The sequence below is a fragment of the Ambystoma mexicanum genome, chromosome 7p, assembly GCF_040938575.1.
Source record: "Ambystoma mexicanum isolate Mex_15411 chromosome 7p, UKY_AmexF1_1, whole genome shotgun sequence".
Taxonomy (NCBI): domain Eukaryota; kingdom Metazoa; phylum Chordata; class Amphibia; order Caudata; family Ambystomatidae; genus Ambystoma; species Ambystoma mexicanum.
Window position 1 is genome coordinate 281819561 of NC_090939.1, and position 16062 is coordinate 281835622.

General features: G+C 49.9%; 1 protein-coding gene across 2 annotated transcripts in view; it reads left to right on the top strand.

Moving 5' to 3' along the window:
* Window positions 1–16062, top strand: part of SCAF4 (SR-related CTD associated factor 4) — a 1175829-nt gene that overhangs the window by 714540 nt on the left and 445227 nt on the right. For both annotated transcript variants that reach the window (XM_069636348.1, XM_069636349.1), the window contains exon 19: window positions 4193–5450. In XM_069636348.1, the coding sequence (XP_069492449.1) occupies window positions 4193–5450 (1258 nt within the window). The remainder of the gene's footprint in view (window positions 1–4192; window positions 5451–16062) is intronic.

Below are 16062 nucleotides of genomic sequence, written 5' to 3' on the forward strand. Positions count from 1 at the left end.
TCCCCGCAATGAGAGACAATGAAAGACTCTCCCAAAATGGGAATAAGGCCAAGACAGAGTGCGGGTGAGCGTAAATGGGAGTTTATCAATCAGAATAGGGCATGCAAAGAACTCTGCAAACTCCGAGAGCGCTCTGTCTGACAATAGCAAAGACAGGCGTATATATTTACAAAAAACGTCACCAAAACCTACATACTATAGGGGGCACAAGTTCATTGGGATTGGGTGGCGATGACTAACTATAGGTGCTGCTGCGGCGTGGTTGGTCTTGGCTGGAGGACGTCACTGGTCACCCTCGTGGGTGGGGCTGGGCCTGGCAGGTCGGCTTGAGTTCATCCGTGCGGTGTTGGTGTGCCAAGGCGGTCTGTGGCAGAGATGAATGCCTTTCCTGACTTACTTGCCCTCGGCCATGCACACCGCAGTCATTCAGTCATTTACAGTGTTATTCTCTTTAGTAAATCTTCCAATAGGTTATTTCATAGGTTAATGCAACACAGGAGGAATGCACCTTGTGAGGGGTCTGGAGGTAATACATCGAGGCCTGGTTACCCGTGTCCTGCTGACCGGGGCTATAGGTCGAGGGGCTAAGCTTCGGGGCCTGGGACGGGTGGTACAGGTCTTTCTGTCTTGTTAGAAGTTGTTATGGATGTTCCGCTGTGTGTTGTCAAAGTGTTGGGTGTCCTGATTGCACAGGGCCATAAGTCTAAGACGGTCCGGTGGGTTGTGGGGTTTACGTGGGGGGCGCGTGAGTTTAGACAAAGGTTTACTGCTGTGCTGTAAATAATGCAGGTGGCTGGTCACGGCCTTGGGTGCTGCAGTAGGGCTACAAATCTTTGAAGCGGCTCCAGTCTGGTCGGGGGAGGTGGGATAGCGCAGAGCGGGCCTCTGTTCTCATGTCTTGGCAGCCTTCGCAGGGTGGGAGGGGGAAATGGCCTTGTACGCACTCACAAAGGTATCTCCCTCGTGTGTTGCTGAATGTAGGTAAAGACATCACAAACATTTGAACACTTTCTATAATACTTATTCAACATCGCTTCAAAACATGCATTTAAACTTTGCTGGATGTGTCTCGATTATACCCAGTCCGAGCACCATATTTGTACATTATATTCTAGCAGCTACAGTATTTTAGTTACATGCATATACATTCGCAGTAAATGAGGTAGTAGTTGAGTCGGTGGAGTACATAGAAAACGACCCGCCACTGTACGTGACGGTGGTGGCACATAAGGGGCTTAGACATACACACATAAGTGCATTCTCGCGCATCCTTTACATGAGTTCATAGTATAGTTGCATTCGCTTTCCCGTGTAATCTAGCAGCATTAGCTTAGTTATGGCGCAAAACCATGGGAGGTAGGCTGCCCAGTGATACACGCAACAAACAGATCCCTGGAGCGTTCCTTTATTATTAGCATCCACCTTCAATGGTGTGAGCTCGCCATTGCTCATATCATGGGAGCATGCTCTCTCATTTTAATACATTCTACAGGCGTTTGTAATATAAGAGATTTTGTGGAAGAAGCATACTTTGCAAGTGGTCGTAACATTACTATATACATGTATATTAAGCTATTAGATGACCATTTTACCGTTCTTCTCATTGTTCAGGCCTGCTGGCCGGGTCATGCTGATAGTGATAGTACACTGCGGGAGGTGAACTGTTACAATGTTAGCGTATTGCGCTAGCTCATGTCCGTCTTGTTCGTGGGAACGTGCCCGCAGCGGATCTGCCAGGGTGCTGCGGCAACAGGGATGAGACTCTCCAAGGGTGGGGGCCGCGCTACAGTGCGCTGAGCTCACACCATCTTTACCAGACAAAAATGGTTTCTGGGCCTAGCTAAATTTGTATGGGCAATCAATACGTGTGGGCAATGTCTCCAGCGGGTGAGCCCTCCACCACCTGGGCCCGGGTGGCACGAGGGAACGCCCAATGAGCCATAGCCCTCACCTGGGGAGAAAACGCAGGCGAGAGGGGTCTCCTGGACCAGCCCTCCCCTACACTACGCAGCCTCGAGCACAGTGCCCTCTGGCAAACATTTCTGAAAGAAGCAGCAAGCTGACGAATATATGTAAGATGAGGAATACGTGGGAGGAACATCCAGTCGAAAGAACGTTTCAGTTGGTAAGTAACTTGTTCTTCTATCAGAGGGGTTAGTGAACTACAGGCCCTTTCTGTTCTAGACCCCTTTGTTACAGTCCACAGGGATAAGGTAGTTCTACGCACTCATCCCAGATTTGCGCCTAAATTCATCTCGAAGTTCCATGTGAACCAACCGATTGAACTACCTACCTTTTTCCTGAATCCCACTAGCATGGCCGAAAGAAGCCTACACACACTAGATGTGCGCAGAGCAGTAATGTTCTACCTGGAAAGAACAAAATCACTGAGAAAAACAAACCAATTTTTCATTTAGAGAGAACTGCCATTCAAGCCTAGAGCACATTCCACTCGAGGCACTAGGGCTTCAATAGAATTCATTGCAAATGTTCCCCTAGAGTCCATTTGCAAAGCGGCAACCTGGAGTTCTGTACACACCTTAACAAAACACTATTGCCTAGACACTCATTCTAGGTCTGATTCTCAGGTGGGACAAGCAGTACAAAGACATCTCGTCCCTACTGTTTCTTCTCACAACCCACCTCCAACTCCGGGTACTGCTCTTTAGTTTATGCACAGCATGTGATTCTGAGCAGATTAACAAGCATCAGAAGAGATGCATTACTTCTCGTAATAGCATTTCTGATGATTGGATCTGCCTAGATTCAAATGCGCCCTCCTTATCTCCCCTCTCGGGGTGGAAGGAACTTGGATGTCTTACAACTTCTCTCTCCATGTACTCGCTCACAATAGCCTTGGGCTCCGTCATGGCAGAAAAAATACAATCGGAGGGACTTCGGCACGTGAGGGATTTTGAGTACACTACACGTCACGATAGGGATAGTGTTACAGACACGCCTATGCCGACGTCCCCTTTCGGTCCCCGAAAGACAAGATGCAATACTCTGCGGGTTACCACTGGATGACAGACCATATGCACAGCATGTGAATCTAAGCAGATACAATCATCAGAAATGCTATTACGGTAAGTAATGCATGTCTTATTTCAGTTATTCAGAAATTGATTTAAGTGCCTGACAAATGTTTTTCTTCGGTAGTGCTGTGTAAGCTTGAATGGGAAACTATAATGCCAACTTACCTTGAAATTACTTGAACAATTTGGCAGATATTTTCCTAGGAACCTAAATTGTTGTTTAACTTTAAAGCACTTAAAAACTCTGTTGTCTTTGCCCACACATGTTCAGACTACTTAAGGTTCCTAGCCTCCTGCAAATGGTTTTATTTTGGACTTCATTTTAAGGGCACTAAAATCCATCTCTTCTCGCAAGAAGGACTTTTAAGCGCTTAAAATGAGTTGCAAGGGTTGTGTGCTTACATATTACTTTTCAAATTGTTTTTTCTTAACTTGTCTTTTCTTTCCATAATACAGTATTCTATTGCTAAATTTACTGTTTAAAAGTAAACCTGTTGGTGTTCTGTAGCCACAGTACACCAAAATGAATGTATATATTAGTTTAGTGGTTTCCTTATCTGTAGTTTTTAATTGATAAGTTGTCCAAGGCCTAAATAAATGTTTTATATACATTTTGTCTGTCTTTTGTTGTTTTAGAGTGATCTGTGTTGCTTTACTGAACCCTTCATCACTCTAGCACGCTAAGTGTATTACTTACTGCTCAGTCAATATGCCTCAACAGAGTTTTGATAAGACAGTGTGTTTCCCTGTTCACCAGAATACGGTGACCTTTCAGAACCTGTCCACAGCGCTGATTCTGAAAATCCACCTTGACAGTGACGCATGGAATAATAACATATTCTGAAGTAATGTATGGATTGTTTTATAGATAACAATAGTTTGTTCTGTTTTCAGAGTAGCAGTCTCTGATAAAGAATTGAAATCGAGCTTGCAGTTTACATTTCAGTTTTGGTTTGCTTAATTGTGGCTCCAATTTAGGGCAGAATCTTAAGTTTCAAGTACTACCTTGAATGAACATTGCTTTAATCTGATTTGGAACTGTCCTAATGTGAATAGGATTAGTCTTGACCTTTCACAATGAGCATGCTACTGCTTTTGTATATAGCAAATGTTATTTTCAACAGTTTTGTAACAGCAAATACTTGTTTTCCCCACAGGGTTTTTCACACATGCCGGGTATGCCGCATCCGGGTATGATGCACCCACTGAGTTTGCCTCCACTGCCAGGATTACCACCAATGCCAGGTTTACCACCTCCACCGATTCCTCCACCCAGGCCTGGCCTACTACTTGGACCACCACACCAGCCAGGACTACAAATTCAGACCAGTCTACCACCACAGATGGGTTCGCTACTTCACACTGGACCACCACATCAAATAAGCTTGGCGTCGCAGATTGGTGCTCCACACCAGACTGTTCCACATCCGCAAACTGCTTTGCTGCCACAGAGTGGTCCACCATCACACACTGGTCAGCCACCACTCCTGGCAGCGGGCCAGCCTCCTCCCCAACAGCAAGGGGCGGGCCAGCCTCCTCCCCAACAGCAGGGGGCGGGCCAGCCTCCTCCCCAACAGCAGGGGGCGGGCCAGCCTCCTCCCCAACAGCAGGGGGCGGGCCAGCCTCCTCCCCAACAGCAGGGGGCAGGCCAGCCTCCCCCCCAACAGCAGGGGGCGGGCCAGCCTCCCCCCCAACAGCAGGGGGCGGGCCAGCCTCCTCCCCAACAGCAGGGGGCGGGCCAGCCTCCCCCCCAACAGCAGGGGCCGGGCCAGCCTCCCCTCCACCAGCAGGGGCCGGGCCAGCCTCCCCTCCACCAGCAGGGGCCGGGCCAGCCTCCCCTCCACCAGCAGGGGCCGGGCCAGCCTCCCCTCCACCAGCAGGGGCCGGGCCAGCCTCCCCTCCACCCGCAGGGGCCGGGCCAGCCTCCCCTCCACCCGCAGGGGCCGGGCCAGCCTCCCCTCCACCCGCAGGGGCCGGGCCAGCCTCCCCTCCACCCGCAGGGGCCGGGCCAGCCTCCCCTCCACCCGCAGGGGCCGGGCCAGCCTCCCTTCCACCCGCAGGGGCCGGGCCAGCCTCCCTTCCACCCGCAGGGGCCGGGCCAGCCTCCCTTCCACCCGCAGGGGCCGGGCCAGCCTCCCTTCCACCCGCAGGGGCCGGGCCAGCCTCCCTTCCACCCGCAGGGGCCGGGCCAGCCTCCCTTCCACCCGCAGGGGCCGGGCCAGCCCCTCCTCCACCACCAGATGACGGGCCAGCCCCCCCACCACACTGGCCCTCCATCCCTTATGAACCCTCTGCAGCTGCCCACTTACCCAAGCCTTTTAGGGCCCCCTCCTGGATTTGCCCACGGGATTCCACCACCACCTCCTCCACCGCCGTTCATGAGGCATGGCTTCAACCCAGCTCATATGCCACCAGGTATGTGTCGCTTAAATGTTCTTAACTGTGTCCTTTATATGAAGCATCCTAAACGTGCTTTTATGCACTTGTCTTTAATATCACTGGATGCAACCACATCACTCTGGGTCATTTTCACGTGTAACCTTTGATTCATGGTGGTATGTCACAGGATTTTCCACCTTGACAATGCTAATTTGGAAGTTCCATAATCGGTATGGTAGGTTATACAGAATGCAGGACAAAATCTATAGACAAATCATATTATTTAACTTGAAACTCATATAGTGCCCTTTCCAAGAGCAGAAAAGTTAATCACCTAAATTGAATTTGTTATTTGGTATCTGACATGGCTTACTTTGAGCCAGGCAAGTACCTTTTTTAGTTGGTTAGCAAGCCTAAGGATAATCATCATGCTCCTTTCCACCACATCGGTCTATCTGCTAGTTCGCGCCAAATTGCAGATTCATCCAATTTATAAAGGTGGTCACTTCCATGAAAGAACAGTCTCCGCTCATGGAACTCTCCACTGGATGGTGATCGGATTATTCAATGTATGAATGTAGGAGTAAGACTACTTGGGGATGGGGCACATGTGGGTGAGAGAGAGAGGGAGAGAGTTGGGACTTTTTGGGAGTTTTGTTCTGAAATCCTCTGGTGAAAGTGTCAGGTAATTCAACTAAACTGGGTGTACATGGTTTACCACCAAGTTAGTCAAACTCTTGCAATGGTAATCTGACAGAGCAGTCTGACTTCATTATTGGGAGAAAGGGACAGGACTAGTAGAAGGTACTGCTACCCCTGACGTACCTCAACATCTCTGCCACTAGCATACAGCGACTACCAACAAAAGAAATTCGGTATAGCTGGGCACACATCGAATCTTTCAGCAATAGCACTTCATCCAAAGCCACCAACAGTGCCCACCCTGCCTGACCTCTGGGCTGCTTAGTGGAGCCTAGCCAGCCACCTAAGCCAGCGAAAATGCACACAAGCATCTCTTAATATAAACTATTAGAACCTTCTACCAGATTGACTGGTAACCAAGGGCGTTCCAATCACAAAGTGCATTTAGGCCATACAAATGGGGAAAGAGCGCTATATAAATAACGCATTACAATACTCAGTATACTTAAAGAAAAACATACTCTGTAGTATTCACTTTAAAAATGACACCCAAGTATTATAAAACCTTAAAGGATACTGAAAAGATTCAGCAAACATTTAAATCCATTAGTCAAAAGATCATGCGCCTTTACAGCTTTGACTGCTTTGTAAGGCTTTCAATTTAATTGCAATAATTTTTGCATATGAAATCGTGCAAGTATTAAAAATACAGTGAGCACTTACACTCCATGGCCCAAGTGGGAACAAAGGTACGTATGCTGTTTACCGATAAGTAAAAGTATTGATTAGTTTTAGGCAGCTAAGAAAGTTTTAGGGAGTTATGAAAAGTTTGTTCATGGTATTGAACAGGCAAGATCCCAGGAGTGAACGCAGCAGAAAAAAAATCTAGTTTACGAGGTCTGCGGACCCCATCAGAGGAGATATAGATGTATGTTCAACAGCCAGTAAACGGGGATTGGATTGCTGCTGAGTGGGCCACAAGCCAACTGAAGGATTTGGTTACTGTCCAGGCGCCTTGGAAGAAGGACTGCACGATCAGCAAATAAAACAATGAGGAAGAGGAACTTTGGGAGATGGTGGCCAGAGAATCTAGGGAAGGCTGCCACTCTGAAGACTGCTGTGAGAAATGCCCAGGAAGCACTGGTGCAGTACCTTAGGTGTTGAGATTGGTTGTGGCAAGATGCCAGCTCTGTTTGCCAGTTCAGTTTGTGAAATCCCAGTAGCTGGCACAACTAGATTTAATATGGATGAGCTTATCTAGGTTACACACAATGAGGAGGGCACAGAGGCAGCAGTGGGGGCACCAGGAAGACCCTTCAAAGCAGGTCATAGGCAGCCCAGGACTCAGTACAGACCACAGTATTTTCAATTTCGGTAAAACAGCTGATGGGAGGAGAGTCTGGATGTCCCATGACAGACTTTGTGTGAAGCAGCAGTAAGCTCACATTGTTTCAGCCAGGCAGAAGGGACTTCCACCTCATGCCCAGCTAATACCACAGTGATCGACTTCAGGGGGGCATCGGAGACAGCAGGCATTGATAATTGATCAAAGGAGTCCAGGAGGAAGGCTAGAAAGCTTGAGAAAAGCTTTCCAAGCACAAGATGCAGAGTGGATCAGCAGAACAATTGGGAGACACTAGCCATTAGAACAGCACGATCTGGAGTCCTCTCAATTGTATAGCTTTTTAAGGTAAGCTTTCAGCAAACAAATCTCCAGACGTTAACATATTTCTGTTGCTTGTGTAATCTGCTTAGATCACATGCTATGCGTAGGTCAACATCTAGTGGAAGCTGCGCAGTATTACAGTTGCTTTTCAAAACTCAAAAATCGGCGTCGAAATAGGGCGTGCCAGTAATTCTATCCCTATTGTGACGTCCCCTGTAGCCATGATCCCTCATGCGTGTAGGTCCCACAGATTTTTTTTTTCCGCCATCGTGAGCGGTCGCAAAAATATAAGCAGAGTCCTTTTTCGTTGTACGCCGTTGAACTTTAAGTTAGTGTTGCTTCCTGTCCTTTGCCGATGCTATGACTCAACGTGGTGAAGAACGAAAAAAAGACTTCAAAGCTGACCGTCGGACAGAGACTTCGACAGCGCCACTCGGCCTTACAGTAGGGAGACTGGGGCGGGGGTGGTCATAAACATGTTTCTGATGTTTGTTAATCTGCTTAGATTCACATGCTGTGCATAGGTCCGACATCCAGTGGTCACTGCGGAGTATTGCATTTTGTTTTTCGTAGTCGAAAAGGGGACGTCGACAAGGCGTGTCTGAAACACTATCCCTATAGTGACGTGCGTTGTACCCACAATCCCTCACGCGTCGAGGTCCCTCAGATTGTTTTTTTCCGCCCAGCTTCTGGTCGCCTTCACGCGGAGCTCCTCGAGAGACATTGCAACTCCTCGACCTTTGGTCGTTTTTTTCACATAATATTAATAATCCCTCCCTCGACGCAGTTGTAAGCTGTTCTCCGCCGAGCAAAATCTTCGACGGAGGGTCGAGCGGAGGAAATCCTTCGGCGCTGCCGAACACGTGGCCTGGTCTCGCAGGCCATATACAGTAGGGAGAGTGGGGTCGTGGGACATCTCTGGGTCTTTTCTGAGAATGCCTTTCCCTTTCCCCTTCCTTTCCCTTGGGGTGCTTATCGCGATTTATTGCCTCGGCTATGGAGAGGACACCCTTTAGGTTTTGCCCGCTTTGCAAAGGCAAATTCACTTGCAAGGACAAGCATTCACGGTGTAACCGCTGCTTGCCCCTCGATCACAAGGAGGAAGGTTGCGCGGCTTGTCGGCTTCTTAAGCCTAAAACTCTAAAAGACCGTAGGGTTAAAAGGTGGGCGGCCTACGCGATGTCGAAGGCCGAAGGTTCACCCGCCGCTGCTACCACCGACAGTGACGAGGAACGCGATAACACGACCTCCGCTACGGAAGTCGAAACCCCCTCTAAGGAGCGCTTGCGCGCTTCGTCGTCTGTCCCCGGCCCCGACGGGCTCGGCTCACGCCCTGCTTATGGGGATGAACACCCCGGCGACACTGACGCACACAAAGACTCACATAAGCACACAACCCTTGGCTCTTCTTCGTCTAAGACGAAAAGAGCTTCGGCGCCCAAGGAGACGCAGGTTCCACCGGCGGCCTCCTCGGACCGTTCGGGTTCAAAGCCCCTCTCGCAGCCGCGACCAGCGACTGGGCTTTCGGCAAATAAGGGCGCCGCCCCCAAAACATCGGCCGGCGCGCATCAACAGAAGGCGCATACCGCCGTAGAGCGTTCGACACCCATAGCGTCGAAAACGCAAGCTTCCGCCGACAAACGAGTCGCCGACAAACGAGTCGCCGAAAGCTTGGCGAGGATCGCTGTAGCCGACGCCCAGAAGCGTACGCCGAAGAACACGTCGAGCGCTACGCATAAGTCGAAAGACACGCCGAAAAAGCCCGAAGAAAGGCAGGGACTACCCCCTTCAGTCGGGGGGTCACCCAGCACACCTGAAGGTTTTTCGGAGGGCGACGGGACACTTTCCTCGACGCTTTGGGAGAGGTCGAGCCATTTCGAGTTAGATAACCCTATGTTTCCCCCGCCAGACCGCTCTGGGGTACCCCATGAAACAATGGAAAGACTCCACCTCTGTATGGAGAGGATGGAAAGGTTCATGAGCACCCAGGCCTCTCAAACTCACAAGAGGACTAGAGAAGGGCCTCAGGAGGACCCCAGGGCCAAAAATCCGAGGCTAGTCGATCCCCAGCAGGACACAGCCTCAGACTTCCAAGATGTATATGACCTCACTGGGGAGGAACAATACTTCGAGGAAGAAGATGATTTCATAGACAATGAAGGACAGAACCAGGAGGAATGTCTGGAAGACAGAACAGACATTATAGAAGAAGGCTTCGGGGTTAACCCAGAAGAGGGACCTTCACACCCCTGGCAATCACCATCAGTGTATTCCGACACCGATGTCCTAAACCTAACTCCTCTGGACAATTCTCCAGTTAGGAACACGTCTCCAATTGACGATCAGCCCACTTTCAATGCACTGTTGCGCAGAGCAGCAGCGCATTTCGAACTCGACACCGGGGAACTCTCTCCAGAATTGGACTTTGTAGAAAGAGTGATTAAAGAAAAACCCCCGGTCAGCCAAACCATTCCCCTCCTCGCTTCAGTAAAAAGAAGGATCATACCTTCGCTGTCCACTCCCGCAATGATCAGAGGGGTCAATCCACGGATTGAAAAACTTTTCACTCCTTCACCCTCAGACCCCCTCTACATTAGGGGACATTCCATTCCGGATTCCCTAGTGGTATCTAATACTAGAAAGAGGGCAGGGGTACCACTTTCCACCAGTGAGGCACCCCCTGACAAGGAGGGCAAGAGGCTATATGCCCTTGCAAAAAGAGTTACTTCCTCGGCTGCCTTCTCAGCAAGAATTGCCAACAACAATTCCTTGCTTGCAAGCTACGCAGACGCGCAGTGGGCCAAACTGCGAAAAGACGCCGAGGAAGCACCGGAGCCTTTACGTACGCGCCTACTGTCAACTATTGGCGAAGGAACCCAAGTGAACCAGAGCATTGTTAAAAACTCTCTGGACGTGGCAGAAACAGCAGGACGTTCCCTGGTACAAGGAATACTCCTAAAGCGCCATGTATGGCTGCGCAACTCAGGCTTTAAACCAAAGACACAGGCGTCTTTGATAAATAAACCTGTCGAGGATGCTAACCTCTTCGGAAAAGCGGTAGATGAAGCCCTAGAGATGGCTAAAAAAGAGTTCGACACTATCAAGACTCTTGACCAAATCTCTAAGCCCACTACCAGGCGCGGCTATGGCAACAAACGCTTTTTTCGTGGCCAACGCCAACACCAACAACAAAGTCAACATCAGCAATACCCTGCCACCAATTACCAAACCAATAGTGGGCAGTACAGCCAAAGAGGCCAACGCCGGGGCAAAGGGAGGGGTCGGGGATCCACCCCCAGAGGCTCCCAAGCCCCCAACAACTCCAAGTGACGCGAAGATTCGCGTCCCCTCCCATGCAACACCGGTCGGGGGCCGGATAACATCCTTTCTCCCTGCATGGGAGGAGATAACGTCAGACCGTTGGGTACTTTCCACCGTAGCCCACGGATACTGTATCGAATTCAACAGTTCCCCATCCTACAGACCCCCGAGGGGACGTCGCATGACACCGGAACATCTTGCCATCCTTCTCCAAGAAGTACAACAACTGCTGGAAAAAGGAGCCATAGAGGTCGTGCCTCTATCTCAGGTAACGGAAGGTATTTATTCAGTGTACTTCCTTGTACCCAAAAAGGATCTAACCATGCGCCCTGTATTAGATCTGCGCCCAGCGAACAAGTTTATCAAACCCCAAAAGTTTCGTATGGTAACCTTACAGGAAGTAATCCCACTGCTTTCTCAGGGAGATTACATGACAACATTGGACATGAAAGATGCATACTTTCATATTTTAATGTTGCCAGCGCACAGAAAATACCTCAGGTTCATGATAGAGGGCAAACACTACCAGTTCAAAGTGCTACCCTTCGGCATAGCATCAGCACCAAGGGTATTCACGAAGGTGCTGGCAGTGGCAGCGGCCCACCTGCGCAGGTTGTCCATCCCAGTTTACCCTTACCTCGACGACTGGCTCATAACAGGGGATTCTTACGAAACATGCTTCTCCAATACCCAAAAGACAGTAGACCTTTTGTTCCAGTTGGGCTTCTCCATCAACGAAAAGAAGTCCAGTTTAGACCCCAGTCAAATCAAGCAATTCCTAGGGGCTCTAATTCAAACAAAGGACGGCCTCGTCTTCCCCTCCAAAGAGAGGGTCCAAAACATGCTGTTTCAAATCCCTCAATATGTAACCGGTCGAGAGGTGACGGTACGCAAAGCAATGCGCTTGCTAGGAATGATGGCGTCGTGTATTTATTTGGTACCTCACGCGCGCCTGCGCGTGCGCCCAATGCAAGAGTGGCTCAACAGCCAGTGGTGTCAGGCCAGCGGACTATGGGAGGATCTAGTTGTGGTCTCGCAGGCCTTAGTTCTCTCGCTACGGTGGTGGACAAAGGAAAACATGGAAAAAGGGAAACCCTTTGCCACACCCGTGGCGGAAGCCACTCTAACCACAGACGCATCCCTCACAGGATGGGGGGCGCACCTATCCCATCAGACTGCTCACGGAGTGTGGACTCCGAACGTAGCATCCAAACACATAAATCTACTGGAGCTACTAGCTGTGTTCAAGGCGCTAAGAGCCTTCCAGGAACACCTACAAGGCAAAACAGTAATGGTCCTTACAGACAGCACCACAGCCATGTACTACATCAACAAGCAAGGGGGCACCCACTCTCCAGGCCTGTCCAAGCTGGCCCAGAATATATGGAAGTGGGCTCTCAAACAGGACATGTTCCTACTATCACTACATGTACCCGGGGAACTCAATCTGCTAGCAGACAGTCTCAGCAGAGATTTCCCCCTGCCCAAAGAGTACGAATGGCGCCTGCACGAAGACATCGTCTTCGACGTCTTCACACAATGGGGATTCCCAGAAATAGACCTGTTCGCAACCCTGGAAAACTCACAATGCCTGAGTTACGCCTCCAGGTACCCCCAGAACCAATCCAAGGGGAACGGTCTGTCGATGCAATGGTCAGGGAAATTTGTTTACGCTTTTCCCCCGACTCCCCTTCTCAACAAAGTGGTGCACAAGATGCACCAGGAACAAGTGACCATGATACTAGTGGCCCCAATGTGGGCACGACAACCATGGTTCGCTCACTTGATGGAGATGTCTCTATCCCCCCCAGTAAAACTCCCCTGCCCGTACAACATGCTGTCTCAGGACAAAGGCAGGACTCTGCATCCATGCCCCCAGAACATGAACTTAGCAGCTTGGCTCCTGAGATCATAGAGTTCGGACATCTACAACTCCCGCAAAGATGCATGGACATCCTCAGGGAAGCCCGAAAACCGAACACTCGCCACTGCTATTCTAGCAAGTGGAAAAGATTTGTCATCTGGTGCAGGAGTAAAAGCATCAACCCTATTGACTGCTCTCCCACACATGTGGTCCTATACCTGACCCACCTATTGGATTCAGGTCTAGTGTTTAACTCCATTAAAGTCCACCTAGCTGCACTTTCTGCATACACCACTTCCCAACTCAAAGTGTCGTGGTGGAGGATCCCTGTTATAAAGGCCTTCATGGAGGGAGTAAAGAGAATACACCCCCCGATAGCTGACCCAGCTCCCGGATGGGACCTTAATGTGGTACTTACCAGACTCATGGGCTCTCCATTCGAACCCATGCACAAAGCATCTCTTAAACACCTCACGCTTAAGACTGCTTTTTTAATAGCTATCACCTCCATCAGGAGAGTAAGTGAACTTCAGGCTCTTTCTATTCTAGACCCCTTCGTTACAGTTCACAAAGATAAAGTGGTTCTACGCACTCACCCTAGGTTTGCTCCGAAATTTATTTCTAAATTCCACGTAAACCAATCTATAGAACTACCAACGTTCTTTCAAAATCCTTCCAATTTGGGAGAAAGGACTCTGCACACACTAGATGTACGCAGAGCGGTCATGTTCTACATGGAAAGAACCAGACCACTGAGGAAGACTAATCAGTTCTTCGTCTCGGTGGCAGCAGGAAGAGAAGGAGATGCAGTTTCAAAGTCCACTATTTCTAGATGGATTGTTCAATGCATCACTCTCTGCTATACTCTTGCTAAGAGAGAACTGCCCTTTAGGCCAAGAGCACACTCTACTCGAGGCACGGGGGCGTCCATAGCATTCATTGCAAATGTTCCCCTTGAGTCCATCTGCAAAGCGGCTACCTGGAGTTCTGTGCACACCTTTACAAAACACTACTGTCTAGATACACACTCTAGATCTGACTCCCAGGTGGGACAGGCCGTATTACGACACCTTTTCTCTACTGTTCCTTCTCATAACCCACCGCCAACTCCGGGTACTGCTCGCTAGTCTATGCACAGCATGTGATTCTAAGCAGATTAACAAACATCAGAAGAGAATGCATTACTTACCGTAAAAGCATTTCTGATGGTTGTATCTGCTTAGATTCACATGCGCCCGCCCTTCCTCCCCGCTCGGATGGAAGGAACATAGACTTCCTTTATATATCTCTCTCTTTTCTGTACTCACTCACGTCTAGAAGGCTCCCTCAGGGCAGAAAAATACAAACAGAGGGACCTCGACGCGTGAGGGATTGTGGGTACAACGCACGTCACTATAGGGATAGTGTTTCAGACACGCCTTGTCGACGTCCCCTTTTCGACTACGAAAAACAAAATGCAATACTCCGCAGTGACCACTGGATGTCGGACCTATGCACAGCATGTGAATCTAAGCAGATACAACCATCAGAAATGCTTTTACGGTAAGTAATGCATTCTCATATTCCCACCCTTTCCCATAGTCTCCCAGCTGCCTACCAATATTATGGAGCGTACTCCCTTTAAATTCTGCTGCTCCTGCGATAGGAAGTTCACATGGGTCGACAAGCATAGGGTCTCTAACCTCTGCTTGAATAGAGACCACGACGAGGTGCATTGTCCGGCTTTTAAGCTACTCTGACCTAAAACCCTCAGACAGGTGAACTAAACGTTGGGCCCATCATGCCATGCAGGCCGAGGCCTCCATGGACGTCGAAGAGGCATCCAGCAACGGCAGCGCTGCATTCCCTTCGGACAGCAAGGGTGACGGGGAACCTCCACGTTCCCCAGTGCCAGCCCCCGACCCTAGCAGACAGGTCTGCGGTCCTGTTACGGGGAAGAGACCCGGCGGCAAGGGAACCACACTCGCCCACAAACACACACCCCACAGCGATGCACGTAAGGTCGCACACCGGGAGTTGACTGTGAAGGGCAGATCTTCCAATCAGATGTCCTCTAGGTGCTCAGGGCGGCTGCTGCATGAGAAACCTGCCAAGACAAAGGTCATCGGACTCAAAACTCCCCAGTCCGGCCCCGCGACGGCGAAAGACGCCGCGCAAGCCATCCCTGTGGTCGAAGTTCGGCCTACATCCGGGGACAAGCCCAGGGAGTCCTCCGAAGCCCCCTCTTCGACCCCAAGCTCCATAATATCATCGTCTAAGAGCAGGGACCATAAGGAAAGAGACGTCCAGTTCCTCTAGAGAGAGGGACTCACTTAGCAAGGAGAAGGCTAGGGAGAAACCCTCTAGCCAACATAAAAGTATGCCCCTACAGGACACTATAGTGGAGTCCGATCATGCACATCAGCCCGACTCTTAAGTCTTGATGAAGAGGAACATACCCCCACTACCCCTCACTCCTGCCTCCTCCTACCCGAGGGCTATACCCAGTTCAGTCAGATGGTCTGCATAGGATATTGACAGTCATGAGTTGCATGACCTGCTTGGCAAACCTCTTTGAAAAACATCCACATGTTCTGGACAACTTGGCCTCCACGCCTCCCACTACACAGGCGTTGGGTTCCAACACAACACCTACAGCCTCTTAGTCCCAGGCAACGGCTGTACCTTATAAGAAGAGATCTCTTCCCCCAGTAGAATTGGCTGTTGAGCGAACCACCACACGAAACTCTTCGCCTCTCCTACAACCTTTATGACTGGGATGTAGGGGAGGATGAATACTTAGATGAGGGTGAACCCTTTTATGGTGACATCGAGGGTTACGACCCCGGGGGGGGGGGGCGTAGACGATCAAGACCAAGATGAGTGTCTGTGGTTTTTGCGATGGACTCTCCAGTCTCCCAAGACCCTGCTTTACCAGACTCCCCGGTGGAAAACCTGCCACTATTGAACGATATACTCATAAGGGCTGCAGAGCATTTGGGTATCGAAACACAAGAGGCAAAAAAGGACAAGGATTTTGCAAAGAATATGCTGGGCAATGAAAAAACCAGAAACCCAATTCATCCCCCCTGCTAAAATCAGTCCAAAGAAGGGATTCAACCTTCACTAGAACTACCAAACGATACCAGGGCGGTGAACCCCAGGATCGAGAAACT